The sequence below is a fragment of the Hydra viridissima genome, unplaced genomic scaffold (genome assembly GCF_058129835.1).
Source record: "Hydra viridissima isolate aposymbiotic clone 2 unplaced genomic scaffold, HvirCarnegie_v1 scaffold_12, whole genome shotgun sequence".
In the NCBI taxonomy this organism is placed as follows: domain Eukaryota; kingdom Metazoa; phylum Cnidaria; class Hydrozoa; order Anthoathecata; family Hydridae; genus Hydra; species Hydra viridissima.
In genome coordinates, this window is record NW_028324311.1 from 15,105,817 (window position 1) to 15,130,693 (window position 24,877).

The 24,877-nt window shown below is 30.6% G+C and overlaps 1 protein-coding gene across 5 annotated transcripts; it reads right to left on the reverse strand.

The window, feature by feature from the left end:
- Positions 1-1,181: 1,181 nt before the first annotated feature.
- On the reverse strand, positions 1,182-13,593 carry LOC145188781 (mRNA-capping enzyme-like). Of its 5 annotated transcripts, none has more exons than XR_016445659.1 (19): positions 12,926-13,593; positions 12,464-12,534; positions 11,404-11,513; positions 10,888-10,991; positions 10,566-10,654; positions 10,210-10,285; positions 9,721-9,751; positions 9,449-9,646; positions 7,095-7,192; positions 6,701-6,802; positions 6,290-6,425; positions 5,629-5,746; positions 5,263-5,343; positions 4,822-4,905; positions 4,666-4,734; positions 2,877-2,977; positions 1,956-2,022; positions 1,733-1,856; positions 1,182-1,653 (listed from the first exon to the last, which is right to left on the reverse strand). XR_016445659.1 is itself a non-coding variant. In XM_090068906.1 (19 exons), the coding sequence occupies exons 2-19, from the start codon at positions 12,519-12,521 to the stop codon at positions 1,547-1,549; spliced, it is 1,707 nt and encodes a 568-aa protein (XP_089925032.1). In that variant the 5' UTR covers positions 12,522-12,534; positions 12,926-13,593; the 3' UTR covers positions 1,182-1,546. The 5 variants fall into 5 exon arrangements, 3 of the variants coding, with proteins under 3 accessions (XP_089925032.1, XP_089925030.1, XP_089925031.1); XM_090068906.1 differs by having other exon boundaries at positions 5,629-5,700; XM_090068904.1 differs by having other exon boundaries at positions 5,629-5,700; positions 6,686-6,802.
- Positions 13,594-24,877: the final 11,284 nt, after the last annotated feature.

The window sequence follows — 24,877 nt, forward strand, 5'->3', positions numbered from 1 at the left end:
TCCCGAAATATCCCGAAGCACAAATAATTCTCGTAATGAGACAATGAAAATTTGGGAGAAATGAGTTTCGGGAAACTTTTTTGACTAATACACTGTTCGTAAGGCATAGTAACAATACAAAGCCCCGTCTTGGAAACTCTTACTGAAGCTACAATTTAACGTTTAAAAACCTTATAAAACCTCTTTAAAAAATTAAGTTCTTGTTTCTCTTATAAAATTCATTTTCTTTATCATATTTTTGTTTGAAATTGGTCGAATAAAGTAAAGGGCGTAAAAAATCAGTTTAAAATTTCTTGAATAAAGGGCGTAAAAACCTGGTTTAGCATTTCTCGAATAAAAACTGGTTTAGCATTTCGCGAATAAAAACTAGGGCGTAAAATAGCTCAGATGTTATAAAAACAAACCGTCAAAATTTAAGGGAACTGTAAATTTCAAAATTACAACTAAAAATGGATAAGTAGTTGATCTTTTTGGTTGTTACTAAACGTGCATTCCTTTAAGCAGAAGAAAGCCTGAATAAACTACATTAAAAAATGAAAAAGAAAAACAGAAAATGAATTTGGTGGTTTTACTAACAGTCAAGTTTGAATCAGCTAAACTATTTTTGTCTTGGTCCCTACTTCTAATTATGTTTTCCAGAATTTTATTGAAAAAATAAAATATTTGTGAAGCATTTTCGTATTTTCCAAACTACAATCATTTGTTTACTTACTAAGGACAGTGTGGATGGGCACACCGATACATTACGGCGCTTTCTCTGTATTTTCAGAGAGATTATTTATTTCATTCTCAAATATTTGTTACTAATTTTCAATACGATAAACAATGAGATTTTTAATATTTTCAGGTTTTTACACCGCGGTGTTAAAACCTGAAACCCTTTTACACTGTGGTGTTAAAAAGCATTTGTAAAACTAATATAAAATCATATTTTTAAAGTTTTATAAACTTTTCAAGTTCTGATTTTATTCGGCACGCAAACCGATAGACTATGGAAACATTCGTGGCTATTTTTTTTTTCATTTTATCAGAGCAACAAAAGCAAAATGTAAAAGCTTTGTATAAATACGATTTTTTCAGTGAACTTAAACAAATTTCTCTTGACATTTGACCTGAACACTGATAGGATAAGCCCCCACGATTGATCATGTTGATGAAAATTTGAAGATAAAATAAGGTAATTTTTGCGATTAAGTGAAAATATTTGCAAAATTTATAGCAACGAACACGAAGCCGTTTATTAATAATTTAGCACCAAAAGCACTGTTCCCAATGTGTAACAAATTTGTTTGCCTTGTTCGTTAATGTCAGTTTTCCTTCGTCTTAATTTTGTCACCATGGTGTTTAATCTAATCTCGTTTTTAAATTAACTGAAGAAAACTGACTGCGAGAATGCAGATAAGCTTTTTCTCTTGTGAACACTGATAGGTTTTTGATAAACCCTTGCAATAATAAACCATTGCAATAATACAATAAGCTTTTTCTCTTGTGAACACAATACCTCCAAGCATTTAAAGAGTAACACCTTTCTGCTGAAATGGAATTCCTATTTGGAATGAAACTGTGGAGTACCGTGTGTACGGAATAAATATTTATTTATATAATCGTTCAGAATCTCTTTGGTAACAGGGTGAGTGATACTTGCACAAACGCCTTTTAAAAAAAAATAGAAAAGTTTATCACTTAAGTATGTTTGAATAACAGTTAACTAAGAGATATCAGTAACACTTACTTTGAGCAGTTTTTAATGCGTTGGGTAACGATTTATCTTCACGCACGCGCAAAAATTTCCACTGGTTATTTTCCCACGTGCACTCAATAATTCGTTTGTCGTAATGTTTTAATTCAGCTGTAACCTGTTATTTAAAAAAGAATATTGAATACTTACAAATATTGAAGTAATTAAAGTCATTTTTTAAAAAACTCAACGTTTAAAAAAGCACAACAAAGCTCACTTTGATTTTCGAAAAAGGTTGGTCGTATCCTTGAACGTATAAACCCCCCACTTTCTCGGGTAAGCATCTGAAAAAAAAAAAAAAGATAAAACTACCAAAATGTACTTCTCAAAATAAAAGGAAAACTAAAGAATGCAATGTAATATACAGTATAACACCGGATAACTATAAACTTTATAATACTGTTTGCTTCAGCTCCTTAAATCTCCTCAAATATATAAAAAAAGCGCTAATGCATATCAAACATCGGGTAGCACGAAAATTCATCTCGATCATTTTTGTTGCTATTTATTTGAAAAACTAAAACTTACATCGATGAGGAAAACAGAAGTAAAAGTCACATAATGATGACAATGACAATATAGTCTTCCAAGTTAAATCTTCCAGAAAAAGATTGCTATGCAGGAAGTAAAAGATGTTTTAGAAAACCAAAACATTTCTTCTCTAAGCTTTGGCCCACAAATTTCTATTTACATGTAAAGTAATGCGTAACCGAAGTTACTGATATATTTAATGAATATCAGTTTAACTGATATTCAGTTATTAGTTAAAGGGTGATATATAACCTCCAATTCCTTGGTCAATAAACCAGGACATCAAACAAAGTATAGATAATAACAAATCATAACGGCTCTTCGATCACTGAAATCCGTTGTAACAAGATCAGCACTGTTGTTATGAATAGTAGAACGATAATGGACTGCCTAAAAAATGACTCATATGACCTTCTCCAAAATAACTGCTGACAAAGTAACTTCCAAAACTTATGTATGTATGCAAGTAAAAAATGTTTTAGAAAAGAAAGATTTTTTTTAATACATACATACATACATACATACATACATACATACATACATACATACATACATACATACATACATACATACATACATACATTATTATTCAAAATTAAATACTTACCCAACTTTTTTAACAGTTGCGATGTTTAGTAAGAAATCTACTGAGTTCAGTTCATGCGGTTTCCATTTTAAAACAAATGGACACTGACCGGGTGTATAGGGCTACAAACAAGATTTTTTTAAAAATTTTAAGATTTTTAAAAAGATTATACAAAAGAGAAGAAAATTAAACTCATCAGATTTCTTAAAGGAAAAAATCAAAATGAAAAAACCAAAAAGGGTAAAACACCAAGTGTTCGCCATGCAACCTGGTCTTCACCACTTGGACACTAAAAAACATGCAGAGCGAAAACTAGTTACTGGAAAGTTCAAAAATTCTATCCTGACAAAATTTTGACATTAAAAATAAAGGCGCTGAAATTTTGGAAAAAAAACTGTCCTAAAAAAATCCTTAATGCTTAATTACAAATTTTAAAACAATCGAATTTTTTTTTTTTTTTTTTAGGGTGTTATAAACATAGAATTAGTGGATGAATTTGAAAAGGTTGCCGTGAAAAGGTGTGTGTGTGTGTGTGGGGGGGGGGGGGGGGGATGGGTGGTGAAAACTGGAAACAATATATCCCACTTGCTAGTAATCTAAATTTTTTTTAAATCAATCGACTTTATTTGTCATTATCGTAAAATATAAATTCTGACACATAGGTGAATACATGTATGGCTTAATTGTATTTAAAAACAGCTACCGTAATGTGATCTAAAAAAGTCCAATGCTTTAAAAAAGTCCTAATTTAAGAAATGAAAAATTTAGAAAATATAAAATAAATATTTGGGGAAAATAACTTAGCTATTTTAACTAGATATCTAGTTAGTTAAAATAACTTTTATAACTTTTTTCTCTAAATGCTTATTTTATATTTATGAAATTTGTCATTTTAATTAGGTTTTTCTTAAAGCATAGGACTTTGTTAGGTCACACCACGGTATGTAATAAGCAGTAAAATTTTTGCCAGTTTTTGTCACACCCACTTGCTTTAAGTCGTCACCATTGATAATTAGTATTTTAATTTTTTAAAAATAATTATACCACGCCTATTTTTTGTTTTAAGATTAATTAAAGAAAAAAAAAAAACAAAAAATTTAAAACCAATTTTACATTTAATACTTGGAACCAGGCCACTAAATTTGAACTTGCTACTATTATTTAAATTTCAAATATTTTTTTTAACCAATCAAATTAAAGATGAATAAAAAAAAGTTTCAGCACATCTAGAATGGCTACTAGAGATGGATATACTGAAGAAAATTTAGCAGAGGCTGTTGCGGGTATATAGAGGTAAGCTTAAAATATATTTGCCCTTATGGAATGTCACTATCTATTAACCTTTCACTATCTAATAACTTATGCTAAAAGTTCTCACTGCCAAAGTAGCTACGTATTTTATTATTTTTTAGTGGTAGAAGCGCAACTTGTGCATCAAAGGATTATGAGATTCCTAGAACAACCTTGAGGGACAAGATTAGTGGAAAACCCCCTATGGTCAAAAAAATGAGCCCCTGCACTTTCTTGTCCAAAGCTGAGGAGCAAGTGTTGGTTGAATATGTAATCAACCTACGAAGGAGAGCTCATCCTGTCTCCTAAGACACCAGTAATAAAACAGTTGTTTTGGGACATTAGAAGAAACTTGCCGGAGAGAGACTGTCTAGATATCCTATATCCTATAAGCTTTGAGATCAATAATTTATAAAAAAAACGAATTAGAAAATAATTTTTAAATTGGACAAGGTCGGAAAAATCGGCGAACACTGGGTGTTTTACCCTATTCAAAAAAACAAAAAGTACAAATACATACATCTAGCAGTGGTTGAAAAATCAATCCATCTGTTTCATGTGAAATTTTAGGAACAAGTTTTTCAAGAATCTACAAAAAAAAACGTCATTCAATTATCTATATATTACTAACAAAAATATTACTTATAAAAATATTAGAACAAATTAATTAACATACCCAAATTGCTTTTTCACATGGATAGAAGTCTTTCTTACGGATTGCAAAAGGCTCTTTTGTTTTGTCCAATTTCCCAGCTTGTGCCTCAATATGAAAAAAAAACAATTTCACTGATAGAAATACTAATCTAATCTAAATATCTGATAAAACCATATTATAGTTAATTATTCATTATAAAACAATATTTTAGTAAAAATAAACAAACTTTAAAAACAATTAAATTATAAGCAGTGCCTCACTATTAATTATTAAATTATTGATTTTGTCTTATAAACAAAAATCCAAACCACTTTTCTATTCAAAAAGAACTAGATTTTTGATCATCAAATTGAAATTTTTTTTTATTTTTTTTTTGTTACTTTCCCTTAATTTGAATGTTTTTATTTAATAAGTTGTTAAGTCACATTTCAAATGGTTAAAAAATGGGTTTTTTTTACTTACAGCATCATTTCTAGGTTTAATAATTTCTTTGTCTATGCACAAATGCCTCCTGTCCAAATCTGTTTGACCAACATCTTGACCCTGTCATTAAAAAAAATAACTGTTCTAAATAACCAAATATTTATTAATATATATATAGTATTTATAATTTATTATATATTTACAAACTAATACTTATATAGTATTATCTTTCAATATTCATAATCTCTTTATACTTTTGTAACACTTTTGAAAATGAAAAAAGAATTCTCCTACTAGTGGTTGAACTTATTTAAAATATGACTGTATTTGCATAGATGAACATATATATATACTTATGTTCTTAGTGTGCACATCCATTAGCTGTTACTAAGGAAAACTTCTTACCTCAAACTTAATGATGTCATAAATCAAAAATCGAGGATATGTTTTAGCACCTTCTTTATCTATGACAAGCTCCTTGGAAAAAAGGTTGACATGATACAAGTCATGATTAGTAGTTCAGCTAACAAAAGAAACATTTCTGCAAAAAATTTCTTCTTGGTTAAAAAAGAAACTGAGATGAAATTTAAAATAAATAAAATGTATAACCAACAAGAAATTAAAATTAACAGTGCAACTATATGTTAATTATGAAATACATTACATTCTCATTCTACATCTTATTAACCAGGTATTTTTGTTTTATTATCATTATTGTTATTATTTTTATTATTATTATTATTATTATTATTATTATTATTATTATTATTATTATTATTATTATTATTATTATTATTATTATTATTATTATTATTATTATTATTATTATTATTATCATTATTATTATTATTATTATTATTATTATTATTATTATTATTATTTTTATTATTATTATTATTATTATTATTATTATTATTATTATTATTATTATTATTATTATTATTATTATTATTATTATTATTATTATTATTATTATTATTATTATTATTATTATTATTATTATTATTATCATTATTATTATTATTATTACCATTCTACATAATTATTAACCAGGTGAAAATCTTACTCCATCAACAACTGTGTCAAAAATATGCTCCTCAGGGTTCTTCCGACGCGGAAATACAATTTTATCAGTAACAAATACACTGTTATCACGGTCCAAGAAATACACCTCATTCTCTTTCAATATCAGCATTATATATCTAAAAAAAAAATTAATTTGTTTGCTAAATAATAAGCAAACAAGAACATTAGAGAAAATTAATGTAATAATCCTATGATAATTAGCAAAAATGTTGTTTTATAAAATAGATTTGAGAAACTAGGTTAGAAGTTTTGTAACAAAATTTAAAAACGAACAAGTTAACTAACATAAACAAGAAAGGTTAATTGTTAATTTGTAAATGTAAATAAGAAATGTATATTGATCAAGATCTTTATAAAAATTGAACTAAAAAATTACACTTTGATAACTTGCCTGGTACCGTCTGCTTTCCAACTGACTCTGTAGGGTTTTTGTCCGAGAAACTCCATGTTTTTTCTGTCCATGGAAACTGGCTGAGAGCCAGGAAATGTTCCTCTACATTTTACACAAATTTTGAAGAAAATTATTTGCATAAATTTCTTTCTCTAAGCACATATACAAATATAATATATGAACACTCTTAAATACATTATACACTCACATAACATCATTATTTTAGAGGTTATAAAACTGCTACAGTAAAAGGTCTAACTTCTCAATAAATTATTTCTGATTTATGGAATATATATTAAAAAAAAAAAAAAAAAAATGATAATATTTGGAGAGGGACAAACATGAATTGATCACTGATAGTTATATTAAACTAAATTATCTTAAAAAAAACTACCTGTCCCATTGAAGCATACTCTCACATAACTCTTGTATTCTTTCAGCACCACGAGCACTAACAGTTTCAATGTTTAAACCATTACAAAACCTGGCATTCTAAAAATGTTAGCTTCAAAATTTAATCAAACAGAACCCTGGGTTTAAATTTGTGCTTTTTGTCATTACTTTTCTCACCATCATTTGGTTGGAAAGAAAGTGTTTTTTTTTTTGTTTTTTTTCATGAAACAATTTAATTCATTCCTCTGAAAAAACACAATCATTCTGCAAAGTAATTGCCACTATTACTAACAACAACATTTCTCCTTTTATCAGCCAAAGAATGGATCCTAATCTTTGTTGAAGCTGCCTGGCTGAGCTTTGAGGAATCTACAAATGTCAACTTTGAGTCAGCAAATATCATCAATGCTCTTCTCTGGAATGAAATTGCAGGCATGGAAAAGGTGAAATCTCTTGAAGAATATAATGAATACAAAGAATATGTTTGAAGAATATGGTGGGTAGGGCAAGATCTCTCACACCATCTCTGTAAACTTAAGACATGTCAATTTTTCAGTGTATAGCAACGCATGGTTATGTAGAAAATAAATCTTTTGGTACTGTGGCCATGTTTGAGTAACTTTCCAGTTGTTAACAGTGATAGTCAGCTACTATGGTGGTGTTGGAAGATATGCATATAGTCAGGCCTTATGGCAGCGAAGCTCAAAATGCACAATTTAGTGAATTAACCAGTCAAAGCATTGCTTTTTGGAAAGCAAAAATGTGCTACTTTCAAAATGCATGTCTTTGCCATGTTGTTTCAGATATGGGGAAACCAAATCCCCAACTTTAGAACCTTTCCCTATCAATGAAGACATTGCAGCACTGATGTGTGCGAACATTAGTGTGGAAGCTATACAGTGAATCTTGGATCATCCTACACCAGTTTGCACACTGCATCAGAATCAACTTCATTTGGACAACCAGATCTTGGATAATCCTCGTTGGAAGTTATTGGAACAAAAAGTTTAAACCAAATTTGACACGTGCATTTGGTAATACTGCCTTAGCCTAAGGATTAGCATATGTTATGTTTTGCCTCACTTGTGAAATGACCAATTTGGAATGTTGGTGAAATGACACATTTAAAATGCAGTGCTGAATATGGGATTTCAAATGTGACATTTTATGTCAAGTGAATCAGCTGTAGTTGCTTATATAATTGCCTGAAAATAACTAGAAAATGTAAGATTAATGCATTACAACAAAATGCTAGAGCATTCTAGAAAATCATTGAATTTCCTGTGTTCTAATGAGATTTATTTATAATGGCACAATTGTGAAAGAACTTTCTTTCCAACCCAATGACTTTTTTAGAGAGAAATAAACTTTTTAAAAGAGAAATTATTTGCATTTGTTCCATGCAACCAGCATGATAAGAGGAAAATATGAAGGGCTCAGTGGAATAAGTACTTAAGTTAGATTTCGTAGCTTTGAGAAAAATGATTTTAAAGTTTAGTTTTCTTTACAATTTTCATGAAAACATGGGACAACTATACATATCTACATAAACCACTTACATATTTTTCTTATGAATCAAAATCAAAGGGTGATAAAAGGGAAGTAAACAAATAATAGACAGGTCTCATTTTTCAAAAAAAGCTAAGTCCTTCAAATGCCAATAAAATTAACATGAACTGTGCTACTACTAAAAATATTAGAACAAACCGCATTTTATGTTGTCAACTAATTTATTTCTTTCAGGAAAGTAAAAAACTCGGAACATTTGACAAATATAGTATAAATAGTTTTACAAACAAAAAAAAAAAATAAAACTTTAAACAATTGGTAGTTGGATACTATCATACTTCATACTTCATGAATCCTGAGTTTTGTAGTTTCCAGCTTTTTTACAGACAGCATTCTTGGTAATATAAACATTTTGCCTTATATAATTTATATTACATAGGTAAATAGTTTCAATTTTTGCAATTTTTAAAGTTTTGCATTTTTGTTACACTTTTCAATCTTTTACATAAAAAATTTATGATTAAGTTTAATGACTGTACTTTTAACTTCTTTTGTAATATAACAGGTTCAAAGTGAAACACTAGTTAGCCAACTAGAGTTATTACTTACTCTTGTTTCTAAGGAACATATATGTTAATCATTATGGTTTTACTAGCCAAAACATATGTTAGTCATTGTGGTTTTACAAGGCAAAATAATTCACATAGAACATTTTTTAGAAACAAGAGTTAGCATTAACGAATGCTAATCCTGACCATTTTCTAAATAAGATTGCTTGAATAAAATACTTTCTATAATAAAAATTATCTAATATTTTAACAAAAAATAATTCATTTTTATACTCACATCATTATAAGGCCTTCTTTTTCTTTTAGGAGGTCTATCTGATGAATTATCCTGCTCTTCATCGTCACTAACATTATCATCTTCATCAAAACACCAATCTGGTAACTCAGGGGGAGGAGGGGGACCTTGTTCATCACTGCTAAATCGTTTATATAGCTCTTGCAAATAATCACCCTTATAAATACCAGGTGGTCTACACTAAAAAAAAAAAAATGCATTTTTTAGAAATTTCATACTTCTAATTAAATATTTAATAGGATTAAAAAAGGTACCTGTGCAAAGTGATCTATTGCAGCATCCAAACTACATAAAGATAAATAAAACTTAGTTTACAAAAGAAGAGACTGATTTATTAAAATCAGATACAAAAGTCATTTTTGAATAAAAAACTGAACAGTACTATAATAATATGCTTGCATGTACATACATACTATTTTTTTATTATTTTTAAATAAAATGCTTAAAAAAGTTTATTTTTAAAAACCTGTCTTCACTTGAAGATAAAAAGAAAATAACTTTTTTTTAGCTTTTTTCTGCTTTTTTTTGAATTTAATTAACGTAATTAGTTTTAACTTTTTTAATGAAAAAACTTTACTTTTTTACTTACTTCATATAACAAACCATTAACAAATAAATACACATAATATGAGCAAAAATTTATGCCTATAACAACTCTAATATAGAAGTAATATAAGGATATAAGTATGAACAAATTTAATGAATTTTTAAAAATGAAACTAATAAAAAAAAAATGGTTATACCTCCATGCTTCATGTTCATACAAATATGAAACAATAAGAAATCCAGTCCTATTAAATCCATGAGTACAATGGACACCTAAAGACATTAAAAAACAAACACAAATAAAATGATATATACTATATTCTGGTCATAAAATGTATTATTTTTGTTGTAAATATTGAGATTCCCTCTCAATAGATATTGAAAGTTTTGTATAAATAATTTATTGAATTGTAGAAAATATTTTGATTTATATTTATTTACGCAAATTTATACTTAAATATTTTGTGTAAATCGTTCATTGAATTATTTATACAAAATATTTAATATCAATAGAGATTTTTTAAAGGAAAATGTTTTTCAAACAAATACGTACCAATGACTTTTCCAGGGTTCTTTTCGAAAAAGTTTGTGCATATATTGATGAACATTTTTGTTTGTTCAACTGTAGGTGCACCATCATGTCTGATATGAAATAAAAGGTTTTTATTTTACAAAAAATAATCTTTTTCTAGAAAAACTTGTTTTAAAAACTATCACCATGAAAACCATCACCATGAAAACTATCACCATGACTTTCATATAAAATATTTGTTTGATTCGAGAAGGAAATAAACTTAACAAATAGATCTCTAAAATTTATAAAAAATTAATGTTAAAAACAAAAGTCATTAGTCAAAAAAATGCTCAACACTAACCCTCGACATGGTATTTTACAAAATCTAACTCCAGCTTCTTCAACTACTGATTTATTGTAAAAACGATTAGTGTTGGTCAATGAAATCAAAAGACCCAATTCTTTCTAAAAACAAAGTTTTTTTCTAAAAAAAAATTAATTCTAAAAATTTAATCCCAAACAGTAAATATATTATGAATATATAAATATATAGTGAAATTTAAAAGATAAGTGACACACACACACACATGATATATTCATTTACAAGTAGAAGTTTATTGAATAGATGAATAGACCAAGTCATTAGAAAAAATTCTATTTTGATTTAATGTCTCTTTATTTGATTATTAATCAAGTTTTTTTTTTTTGTTTTTTTTTTAATTATTTTATTTTCAAACAACATAGTGACTTACATTTGCAAACAGAATTTGAAAAAAATATTGTTGTGTCCCTCATTTGCAAAAACTACTGATTGTTCATCAAATACAATATTTTTAATATTTGTTGCCCAGGTGTGTAACACTTTTAAAAAATTTACCTTATTTGATTTCATGTAGGACAAAAGCATGGGAAACATGAACTGTGCTTGAAGAGGGACTTGGTGATTGAACTTATCATCAAGGAAGGTCTTGAATGCAATAAATTTTTCTAAATATCAAGCGTATCATCAAAGAAGACAAACAAAAAAATTTTTCGTTTATTTTGAAGAAAAACTTTACTAATATATCTTTTAAACTTATCACTAGTCAATAAATACAGAAAGTGGTCCAGATTTTGATACTAGCTTTAGCATCAAAGTTTGTAAATACTTTGTGTTTTACATTTTCTTACAGACTTTGATAGTTTGGAAAATTTATTTAAGAAAATTACAGTATTTCATCATCCATTGTTTCTTTAAAAAAAATACCTTTTTTCCTTAGACTAACTAATAGAAAAAGTTTAACAAAAACACAGGAAGAATTGAAAAAATGGTGCTCCTTGTCATAAAACACATGCTCTCAGATACTGGCATCTAACTGTTGATCTATGGCCAAAAAAATCACTTTACCTATACTTAATCATTAGAATCAAAAAAACTGCTCTAAAAATCTTCTTTTAAACAACAATAACTTCAATCCTTAAATGTGTGGTTAAGAAAAAAGCTTCTACCCTGGATAGAAATAGAACCTGAACCTGATTTAACACTAATAAACACAATTTATAACCAACATAAAAACTTTTTGTTGACTGAAAAAATAAATGTACACCAGAAAATGATTTTTCAAAGATCTAACAAATTCTATAGCAAATGATTTTCTATACAACTTTCTGTATGAACTATCAGAAAAAACCATCCCTTCACTCTAACTTTAAGTTAAAGAAAAAAATAAAACAACTTTTTCACCATATATAGTAGCTTGTAAAAAAAGAGATTTAAATATTTCATGATTTTATGAGGCTTCTCATTCATTTATCAGGCTTATTTCAAAAATACATTCTTTTAATTTACTCTCATTTTCTCTTGAGATATTTAAAAATAGTCAACAACATATATATTAATATTTACTAGTATTTCAGCTAACTTAATGAAAGAAAAAAAAAATGTAAATAAAAACCACCTGCAATTATTGTACTTTTACGTGGACAATTCATCCATCTTGGTGGCGGAGCACCCATAGCTTTTTAAAACCTAAAAAATAAAAACAGAGCTAAAGATAGTCTGAAGGCTCTAGCTGCTTTTGCTGGCTCTACTTTATTGCTGTAAGTAAAAGTTAATCTACCTTAACATGTATATGTGTGTATACATCATACATACATACATCATACATACATACATACATACATACATACATACATACATACATACATACATACATACATACATACATACATACATACATACATACATACATACATACATACATACATACATACATACATACATACATACATACATACATACATACATACATACATACATACATACATATTAAGGTAGATTAACTTTTAATTACAGCAAAAAGCTGAGCTAACTTAAAAATGCTTACTGGAAATTTCTTAAAATCTTTTTAACTATTTACCTCACATTGATTAGTAACTGTTTTGATTGGTAAAGATTTTCACAAGCAGAGGTTCACTATTTTCAATTTAATTCCAACTCATTTATGTATATGTTACACGAAGCGCCGTTTGTGTCTCTAATTTACCAAGCTGATTTTCTATTCCCCTAGAATTTGTCTTTTTATTGGTAAGAGATTATTTCAAGAAATTACTCGGAAAATTCAGCAACAACTGGCCTTTTCCTTTATATTTTTGATAAAGTGTTTTACAGTTACAAAATTACCTTAGGCGCGAATCTAAAAGAATTTTTTTGTGAATTTTTTATTTCAAAAGCTAAAAAGTGATTTTTAAAAAATTATTAGGAAACACATGGAAGTTAAATGATGAGAATTATAAATTATCTAAACAAAAATGGTTTGCTCTGAAATTAAAGGAAATTCAATGATATAGCTGCAGTTGTTTCGCACACCTAGTTTAATTGGGCCTTAAGTGCACAAAAGTAAAATTACTCACAATCATATTTTTTTCTTTACAATATTACATTTTACAATATCACATTGGGATTAATTGCGACTTTAATATCACATTGGGATTAATTGCGACTTGTGCACTGATCTCTATAATAACTGGATAGCGCATCTCTAATATCAAAATTGATGCCAAAATCGCCATATTGGAAAGCCCCAGAATGCTGAAATCTGATATGTGTATTTAAAGCGATAAGCCGAAAAACAGAACTTAAAGCTTTATAAATTTTGGGATTAAAAATTTTGAGGCTTTCCAATATGGCGATTTTGGCGTCAAAAAATTAGAAGTTTTGCTCGGGGTTGCGCTATCCAGCTATTATAGAGATCAGTGGTCTTATGATGGTGTTAATTAAATCTTGATTTTTCTTTAGACGTCACCTTTTTAACTTTAATCTGTGTAATGTATTGTAAATGTATTGTTCTTTAGATTGTAGATTACAATAGACCAATGACGTATTTTTTCATTGTATTAAGTTGTTGTAAATCAAGATTGAAGGCAAATATCCCGAATTGAAAAAAATAGAAATTTTAATGTTTTAACTCGAGAATGCTTTTTAGTCATCAAATATTTTTACGTTTAGTTTTTATATGTGTTGGAATAACATATCACAGATATCTGCGGACCAATTTATCTACAGCGTTTATAGCAAAACCAGCAAAGAGCATTGCATTAATATCTGTCTCCGTACCAAACGAGGCCAACGGAGGAAGTCCTGAATGGCTTTATGTGTTTTATACTGTAACTTCTGTTCTTGCTTGGGAACGAATAGGATTTCACACCGTGCTTTTGTTTGTGATAGATTACAATCAAATTCAGTCGAACGCAATAAGTTTAGTTAGACACGTTATTACAACTGCTTTGGAATGGAAGGCTGGTGTTGTTTATTTAGACGTTTCGTCAGACTTAAAAGTTCGCACCTCACAAGTGATACGCATTTACGCTGCATCTCTGCTAAAACAACTTGATCCTCGCGATTATTTAGTAACTTCTGATGCAGATTTGTGGGTAATACGTAAAGAACGAGTCGTTCTTCCCAATCATAAAGCAATATTAATAACAAATGCAGACTGCTGTGGGAAGACAACCTTCAAAAACGCCACGTTTCCTATATATCCAATGTGTCATGTTGGAATGTCAGTTTCAAATTGGAGACAAATGTTTCCACTAAAAGTATCAACAAACATTACTAACTCGAAACTCAGAACTTTCTTTCCAAATGAAAGAAGGACCGGCCTCGATAGAAATTATTTCCAACAAGCGGATATTCAAGAGTTTTACAACACGCAGGTTAGCAACTTTGGCGCTGGATTTTACAAAAAAGCATCTCATGGTGATGAACTTTGGGATGTGGATCAGCGATATATGAGCTACATGCTGTATTTGTACCAACTTACAAATGGAAACCAATCGATTGAATACAATACCGATTGGCCTTGTAAGCGTATTAACCGTGTCAGTTGGAAACAAGATCTCGCTGAAGCAAAATGTTTAGAAGATGCTCATTTATTACATGGTGATGTTTGGACACAAGAGAAATGGATAAAAATCAATAAACTGACTATGTGGATATTTGATAACTCAACAATGGCTAAAGTCGAAAGCTATAGAAGAGGATTTGAATATTTATTGCATGTATATTGAAAACTTTCTTAGCATTATTTAATCATTTATTCAAAAATTATTAAATTTTCTTTAAATATTCATATTAAACATTTAGTGAACACTTATTGAATGTTTAAGATTTTTATATAAACATTTGATTTCTAATCTTAAATAGAGTGGTATTACTGTTTGCTTTGACCGGAAACATTCATTAAAAAAATAACCCAAAAGCATTCTTTCCAAAATTGGCCGGAAACATTTAATTTTAAAAAAATTGACCCAAAAGCATTTATTCAAAAACTGATCTGAAACATTAGAAAATGTTTAACTTAAGAACAGCAATGAAAAAAAGTTATTCCCATGGGATTTTCGTTTTATTTACAAATAATTGCTTTGATTAAATCAATGTAAAATTCTCTAACAAAATCATAAACAAAATTTTTTTTTTTAACAAAATAACAAAATGATTATTTTTTTAACGCAATAACTTTTGAACATATTTGATCCTAAAATCGTGTTATGCTATAAAGATTTTGTAAAGCCTCTTTTAAGTGTCATAAATTTTAATTCACCATAAAAAAGTTACGTAATAAAGAGATAGCTATATATTCTCTTTCATTCGGCAATTTTTTTTTTTCTCATTCTTTCTGCCAGATTAAAAGCATTTCCTTTCAGGTGCGTTTGTTTGTAAAAACTATGGCACAAAGTCATACTACATGAAACGATTAATTGGTGCCTTAATTACCTTTTAAAATCAGACATTCAAATATATTATGTTGCTTTTTATAGCAGTTAGACCAATGGCCACCTAAAGCAATATATTTAAAGGTGAAAATGCCGTTTCTCTCATTATAAAATTATTTTAGGCGATTAAAATTATTCAGTTTGTTAAATAGCACCAAGTCCTTTATCAGCTGTAAGTCGTTCACTGTTCCATAATTTGATGGTGAGTCATCAATGAAAACACCCGAAAAAATCCTTTGGAGGGATCAAAGTACATACCCATGGGATATCAGAACAAGTGATTTTAAAATCAATGATTTCCGTCCGTGAGAGAAATTTGCATTTTAAGTTTTTTTCTATACCGGCTAAATTTGAGAGATTGCTTTTTGACAAATTTTTAACTTTAGCAACTATACAAAGATTTTTTCTATCAAAATGTTTATTTTTTGAATAAATAACAAAGGAACAAGAACAGACCAAGTCATAAAAATGATTACTTCAAGAATTACTTCAAGAATTTACTTCAAGAATGACTTCTTAAAATGCTTTACCCTAATAGCAAAAAAGTCATTTTTTTCAAATATTTCTAAACATGTTTACTGTGATAATCTATAACACAGTTAGCCAAATGAGATCCATATTCTGGGTGAGTCCTGTCTCACCCAGAATATGGATCTCATTTGGCTAACTCTCTAATACCACTGCCATTGAGGCTTAAAGTTTGAATGCAGAGCTTCTGTGGCATGCTCACTGTAAAGTCCAAGAGCTTGATAGAGATGAACTGAGACACATGAAAGAACACAGTGTGGGCCTTTGGAGTGTTTGAGATAGGAAGTACCAGATAGACATCTTTGAATTTGTCAATCTACTCTTGAAAATTGTAATCCAGTTCTGTTCCAAAACAAGCTGTGACTACCTTTTCAAATTGTTGAAATGCTTCAACAAATGGAAGTGCTGCATCTACAGCTGCTTTTTGAATTTTTTGTTTTAGAATATCAACATTTTTCAAAGCTTGTGACAGTGTTGTCCATGAAAATGACCACCATGAAAGGGTTGAAGAGGTATGTTTAATTCCATAGCCCAATCCTTCCCATCTGGCCAAATGTTGATCAGATTCTTGTACAGATGGTTGACAACTCCCAACAACAAGTGTAACTCCATAGGTGGAATTGCTTTCGAAATTAGTGTCTCATCTGTTGCATTGAGCAGAGGTGTGTTAATGACATTTGTAAAATGCTTTGCACTCTTCAAGTCACTTTCTTTCTTAACAAATGCTTGATGATCCTTTCTGATACTTCCAAAAGTTCTTAAGGAACCACAAGTGCCAAGGTTTGAGAAGTCAGCATCACACCAACAGCAAGAATGTCTGGTGGCAGGGGATTGAAAACTACAGACAGTGTTAGCTACATTCATGTCACATGAAAAGATATAGGAAATAGAATTAGCATCTGTCAGCATCAAAAGGTTTTTGATATTCTCATATGTCTCAGGCATTCCTTCTGATATAGCTATTATTAGCTGTTTCTCCAGAATCCTTTAATGAAGAGCTGCAAAGCCTAGGAGACTTCAAAACAGGACTGTTTGGTGCTGCAGCTATCTGACGAACAAACTCATCTTTAGAAAGTCAACTCCACCATCTAATCCAACCTTTACAATGTGTTCTTTAGGGACAGCTTGTGCTGATAAAACAAATTGCAATAGGTGACCAACATTCTTACAATGCACAACATCTATTAGAGTCTCATTGGTTGAACATTATTTTAGAAACAGTAAAATGATCCTTGAGCATCTGTCCGTGTTGTGCAAACTTCATAGCAAAATTTGGCTCAACAAGTCTTTGAGGGGCAATAGAGTTGAGGGTTGAGACAAGCTGTGTCATCTTATTATTGGACAGTCCTGTATTAAGTTGCACAGTTGCAAGGCTTTCAACTGGAAGAGGATCTCTCAACAGTCGAGTTGGAGTAGCTTTGCCTAAAATTTTAAGAGACTTAGTGCATAACCTAAAGTATGAGCATTTAATTAATTCCATTAATGCAAGGAGAAATCATCAAATAGGTAAACCTTGCACAAAATATAAGTACTGTTTTATCTAAGAGTTTATTCTTTCTGAAATTAGAATTTAAGTTTGAGTTTTAATGAATATTGGTACATATAAGAAACTTACCAAGTTTTAATGGTAATTTAGGACCTCCACCTGATTGGCTGAGTCGAACTGTTAAATTTGGAGATGCACAATTTAAGGTCCCTAACACTGAAGATGCCACAATTTCAGCAGTTTTTGTGTTTGCTTTTGATAGGACAATCAGATTTGAACTTCTGGCTCCAGCAGTGCATTTATGGGGTAATCCTGGCCCAAGTCATTTTAGACATTTTGCACATCTTTTTTCAGTTTTAGTTGACTTTTCATGAGTTGCATTAACTTCCAATGGAGATGGTGCTTTGCATTTTGTTTTGCCAATTTGACAAATAATGCAATCACAAGGCAAAGTGTTTCTTGTTTTTTGCTTCACAATGATTGAGTTAAAATCATAGAGCTTGAGAAATGACTTTGTTGATGTTTCTTCGTCTATTTTTTGCAAGTCAAAACGACAGTTTGTGCACATGCCATATGGAAGGCGATCATCTGCAAAGTTTAAGGGTAAAAGGCTATGTTTTTTCAATCTGTTGATCAGGAAAGGTGTTAAGCAGCGATCACTCTTCGACATGCAGAGAATGCAAACAGAGTTACGATATTCAGAATGAGTTTTTGCAGAATTCGGCATTTTCAATAAATTTAAAAGTTTTTTATAAAATATTTATGTCTCCTAATGTGAAAACAAAGTAAAAATGGTAAAAATTATCAAATGTTTAGGATTAACTGGAAATCAAAACAAAAGTAGAGTAGAGTAGGGATGTGGCAACTCTAATTTTAAGAAATGCATCAAATTAAAATTTTTAATTTTACATACTATTGCTTAGAAATTCCTGTAAAATAAAAATGTTATTTTTGTTGTCAAAATAAAAAACTACATTTTAAAATAATAAACAGTATTGAATTATAGCCAAAATTGAAACTTTGTCAAAAACCCATCTCTCAAATATAGCCGGTATAGGAAAAAACTTAAAATGCAAGTTTCTCTCACGGATGGAAATCATTGATTTTAAAATCACTTGTTCTGATATCCCATGGGTATGTACTTTGATCCCTCCAAAGGATTTTTTCGGGTGTTTTCATTGATGACTCACCCCCAAATTATGGAACAGTGCGTTGGAACGTATAAAGCTAGAGGGACTGAGAACAAAGTTTGAAAGCAAATTGTCACATTAAAAATGCAAATTTCTTCCAAACCTTTTCTTTTTTCTTGCGTTACGACAAAATTGAACTAAGCATGAACATTTTCAGTGAGTAGATAGACTTAGTGATCCATGAGATAGCACCAGTATCATAAATTTAATTTCTCTGTTGGGAGCTAGGTTTATGACATCTGGTATAGAAATTATTTCCTTGCCTAGAAATAAAACTGATAACTCCGATTGTTCCTGATAATCATCCCTTGGTTGCTTACTTTAGAGCCTTAAAAAAACCAACAATTTCATTTCATTTTTTTTTTTTTTTCCAGTTGTGAGAAAAATAATTGGTATAAAAATTTAAACCCGAGGGAGTAGGGGCAAGATCAACTTTCCGAACGATACTACTTTTTTATAAAACCGTTTTCAGCAAACTAATATTTAACTTCACCATTTTTCTCAAACTTCTATTAGCAATATCTCCAGATGAAAAAGTTTAAAAACAACAAGGAAAAAAGACCAGTTCAAAGCACATTAAAACCTTTTTTAACATCAGAAAAATTGTCGGCATTTCAGACTGATTGCTGTTTTACTAATTTTTGAGGTCAAACATCATTATGACGTCATTCTTATTCATTTCTTATCAGTTAAATAACTGAGAAATTTTATTACATCCTCCTCCTAAAATGAATATCAGAAGTTGGTCTTTATGCTCTTGTGTAGTGAGATCCAAGTTTTTTGTGTAAACTGTTATTTTTTTTGCTCAGTGAATATTTCTCGTCTACCATACTAAGGAATCGATATCCAGACCTGTTTGCTCCGGTGATAAATGTTGCTTGTCTGCTACTGATTTTGGTTCTGTCCAGCACAGCTGCTTAATTGGCTTTATGAATTAGAAGTTCTTTTTACTTACATTTGCTATTTTAAACTCATCACCTGAATTATCAACACTGTTGTTATCTTCTTCTGTAGCTGATGATGCAGCGTTAGAAGTTTTAGCGTTTTTTTTTTTAAATCTTTTCTGTGGTTCTTTACTATCTGTTTTATCTTTATCCTTTTTGGTAATCTGCGTCTACCGTAAAAATAACCATTTCACATGCATCATTAAAAGTATTATGCTCAATTTTATCCAATTAAAAAAAATCTTGATGCTTCTCAATATACCTTCTGACCGATTATTGGGTAATCTTGAAACTGGTTGGTTAATCAAATTTATTACTACCAATGAACTGCATTCAGACCTGGATTAACCATTAGGCAAACAAGGCATTTGCCTTGGGCACCAAGCGTTTGGGGGCACCACAAGTCCTCAAGAAATATTTTTTTTAAACAAATTTAAGTCCAGAAACAACTGAAAATAGAACAAGTGCTATGAAAACGAAGAAATACATTACAATAAAAATTCACATTCAAGTTTGGTAAAATCTTGAATGCTTAAAAATTAAGCTATGACTACTACAATATGCGGATTCTGGGACATTGATACTTTTCCATACTTAAGGAATTCAAGATGGTATTGTGTTTTTAAAATGTAAAAATGTTATTAGATTTCCATCTCATTGTTAATATCATGCCGGAACCTGCAAAGAAGTATAAAACTGTATCTTTTTCGTAATTTATTCTAGACTGAAGAGTTGATCATAGTTCATAAATGTAAAGCATGGTTTTAGTTTGTAATGTCCAAGGGCTAGGGTGTGAATACCGTCTTGCAAGATGTGTCTTTTGTCATCGTTAGCGCTGAGTGCGACTTTGTTGATTTCTTCGGTGTAAATGTTATGCTGATGAGATCGGATAACGTTCATAGCTGCAAGCTTTTCATTTCCACTGAATAAGCAGTCTTTATAATCTTGATGAGTGATGTGTTTTTGAACGACTTTATTTTTAACCCCTTTGCATCTTTTCTCTTCTTTTTCATATGTTTTGTAAGAGTAGAGCTTAGGACGAAGCCCAACAAACTCTTTAATTTGCTTACCTGCAGTTTCATCTTTGAACTTACCTATAACCTTTTTATTTTTAAACCCAGCGTCAAATGCAAAGTTTTCAATAGCAGGATGATCTTTTGGAAATTCGCTCGTGTCAAATTTAGCTTCAATATCGTCAGAAATGTCTTGATAAAAATCATCCGTTTCGATTTCATAGATGAGCGAGTCAGTATCGGTCATGAGTAGTTTCGCGCGATCTCCGTATTTAGGTTTGATATAGTTGTAATTGAAATCAAACATCAAAGTTTTGCTTATGTCTAGAACGCTTAGTCCTAAGTAAACAGGCTTGTTGTAAAAGAGTTTTGTTCTTTTCATATGAACTGCAGTAAGGTTTTCATCAAAAATGGTATTTCTATCATAATTAGACTTTCTTGACAATTTTAAGACTTCTTTTCTTGTGGTGATGAGTTTAATATCAACATGCTTTCGAATATTCTCCATGGTTTTTCCAAAGACAGAGTTATTCATGAGTTTAAAAAATTCTTTTTCAAATTCGTTTTTAGCTTTTGCTCTTAATGTGGTGTTGAGGTCAATGTATTGTTTCATGAAAGGTTCTTCTTCAAAGGTAATACCTCGATGAATTTTGGTAATGATCAATCCAAGTCGTTCATAGAGTTTTAGGTTTTCGTGATGAATGACATATTTCTCCTTGTTGTTTAAATTAGGAACGAGCTTTTCTACTTTTCCAATGGTTAGTCTTTCAGGAGCTAAAGGATAGTCGTTGTGTAAATCATGTAGGCTTTCGGGATAGGTTAAATCGACTTCGAGAATACAAGGCATGGATTTCCAATTGGAGAGTTCATCCTCAGCCATCCATCTGAATCCTCTAACAGGAAGAGGTTTGCACATAGCCCATCCATATAAATTATTAGCGTCTAAGTATTGAATGAATTTAGAAGGTTTTGAAGGATCATAGTCTGGCATGTATTTGTTGTTAGCAGTTCCATGTCGTTTGCTGATCATGCAAATTCCACCACGTATACCTTTTTCTATCATATTAAGCATATCAATATCAGACAGAAGCTCTAACTGAATTCCAGTTAGCTTTAACATAGCATCCCAAGCCAAACCAGGTGAGGTGTAATACCAAGCAGGGTCAAGCTTGTAATATTCCATGCAAGTGTCTCTGAAATTTTCAAAGACATCGGCAAGTATCAACACGTCTGACTTGTTGTACAGTTCTTGATAATCTTTAAACGTTTTACATCCAAATATATCCCAAACGTTTTGAGCATGCGCATAGTCTTCACAGCTTATCCCCTCATCATTTAGTTTGGAATAGAATGCTTCAATAGGAGGTAATTGCGTTTCGGAGAACTTTTCAATCGAGTCCACCCAGTCATAAGGGTAAACTCCTTTTTTTCTTAATAAATCAAACTTTTCTCCAGAGTAATATTGAGCAACGTTTTTGCATTGGTCGTTGTTTAGATTTTTAGCTAGATCTTCTAACTTGAAACTCATGAACCTGTAGCTGTCAATAAACCTTAATTCTTTCCATACTTCACGAAGTTTACCCTTCTTATCAGTAAATTCTCTCACTTTGATGCTTTTTGTGAAGCTGATATATTTTTCTTCATTGTTGGGTATGCAATTGAGCTTTCCACCTAATTTCTTGATGAACAAATGGCTGTCATAGCCAGACAAATTATGTAAAATGATGGGTATGAATTTTGGAAGTTTATAATCCAAGTTGCATTTGTTATGAGCAGCTCCTCGATACTTTCCAGTCAAATGACAGTGGTCTAAGACTTTGTCACCGTTAAGGTCTTTTTCGCAAATATGACATAGGGTTGCAGATTCATAATCTTTCTCATCCTTAACAGTCATGACTTTCTTTTTTATTAAATCAATCTTGTTAAGAATCTTTATAAGATCTGATTCAAGCATGGTTATAAACTTTTGAGCCACATCGTCATCATCGCTTTCAGCTGTGTACATGACTGGTTTTCCCTTGTAAAGGTTATCGTCAAAGCATTTGATATAATAGCAGAAGGAGCTTGGTATGTGCTTTTGGTATTGTTTGGTGTATGACTCTTTATTATTATATTCAGTGTTATCCTCGATGGGTTTGATAAAACTTTCAAAGTCGGCATAGACAACGTATGGAACCCTCATAGACTTGTTATAGTTTTTAAACTGAACAGTCGTCCCTTCTTTAGGAAGTTCGATTCTTACTGAGGTGTTATCATAACAATAAGGTTGATGCTGTTGAAGCTTTTCTTCCTGGTCATAGCCTTGCAAGCAATTTCGACAATAATGTTGTTTTCTTTTACCTTTTGATGTTTGTGTAGACAATAACCTGCTTAAACTTTTAATAAGACAGTAATGGTCAGTGTCTTCGTTTGAAATAAACAACAAATCAACACAGTGCTTTCGATCTGTAAATTTAGATATTTTCAAAGGATAAAGTTTTTCATTTTCATACCCAAAGACGTTAATGTTAATAGTTGGATTATTTTTCTCAAACTTTTTAATTTGAGCGATCTTGACAGGAAACTCCATTCCATCCCAATTCAGCTCTTCTGATTTTAAAATAAGATCATTGTCAATTCTTTCGTTATGCGTATTTTTCAGATTCAACGCTCGAGCGACTGACCATTTAAAGCATTGATCGTCCTTGTTTTCCATGTTGATGATCGCCTTTTTGTCTTTCAGCTCTTTAGGCAACTCCATATAGGAAGAACCGCTAATAGGCTCATAATCAGTAAAGTTAATGTCCATCCTTAAAATCTTAGACAGGATACTATTAGAGCCTAAAGCATTGTATTTGACACTACTTTCCAAGACTTTTCCTTCCATTTCACCCATGAGCTCTCTTACATTTGTAGTCGTTAGAACAATCTCTGATCTTGATGAAAAGCTTGCTTCCCGAGTCACTTCTTCACCAGTCATCATGCTTACAGATTTCATTTCGCACGTTAAAATAATTCTTACTCTGGTGTTTCTCCCCCCTTCCATGGTTTGAATAGCAGACTCTCTCACCAAATTAAAAAAGGATGCGAGGTCTTGGTATTGAGAAGAAGGTCTATAAGAAAATTGTCTTACAGAACTCTCTGCTGAATGTTCAGTCATTTTAAACTTTACTTTAATTGGTTTTACAACAGGTTGTTTATACTCTGTTTTTAATACAAGCGATTTGATAGACTTTATCTTTTCATCGATTTTGGCCGCTGCTTTGCTTACCTGATTCTTGACTACTTCAGGAACGTAAGGTTCTATCCATTCTTTAACATCATTAAACTTAGTTTTAACATAGGACGCCACACTTTTTGCAGCTGACGTCATAGTTGAAAATAAACCAGGTCTTGGTGCTGGAACCGGTATAGGTGTAATAACGTTTGTTGAATCTATAACCGGTGTGTTAAGAATAGAGGGTTCATCTCTTGTCACCTGATTTTGCAAGAGAGTAGAAGGTTCGAATGAAATCAAGTCGTCAGACCTTGGTCTTGGAGCTGGAACAGGTCTTTGAACCGCAGGACGAGGAGCAGATACAGGTCTTTCAGGACTAACAACAAACCTTACTTTTGTCGGCTTTATTGAAACTTTTGTTGGCTTTACAGAAACTTTTACAGGTGGTTGAACAAACCTAACCACGGTAGGTCTTACATTAACAGACAACGGTCTTGCCTCAGTCGTTCGTCTACGAGTAGCAGGTCCATACCCAATGATAGGTCTTGTTGTTTTAATAGCCTCAACAAGCTCTTCCCTAGTCATTCTGGTATAGTCTTTTATAGCTCTTTCTTTAGCATCTCTTCTTAATGATGCCATTGATACTTTTTGATCTTTCACACTTTTACTTTCCATTTTTATTACGGAAAGATTTTTCTTTATGTCACTTTCAATTTTTCGCTCTTTGGCGGTAGTTTTTGC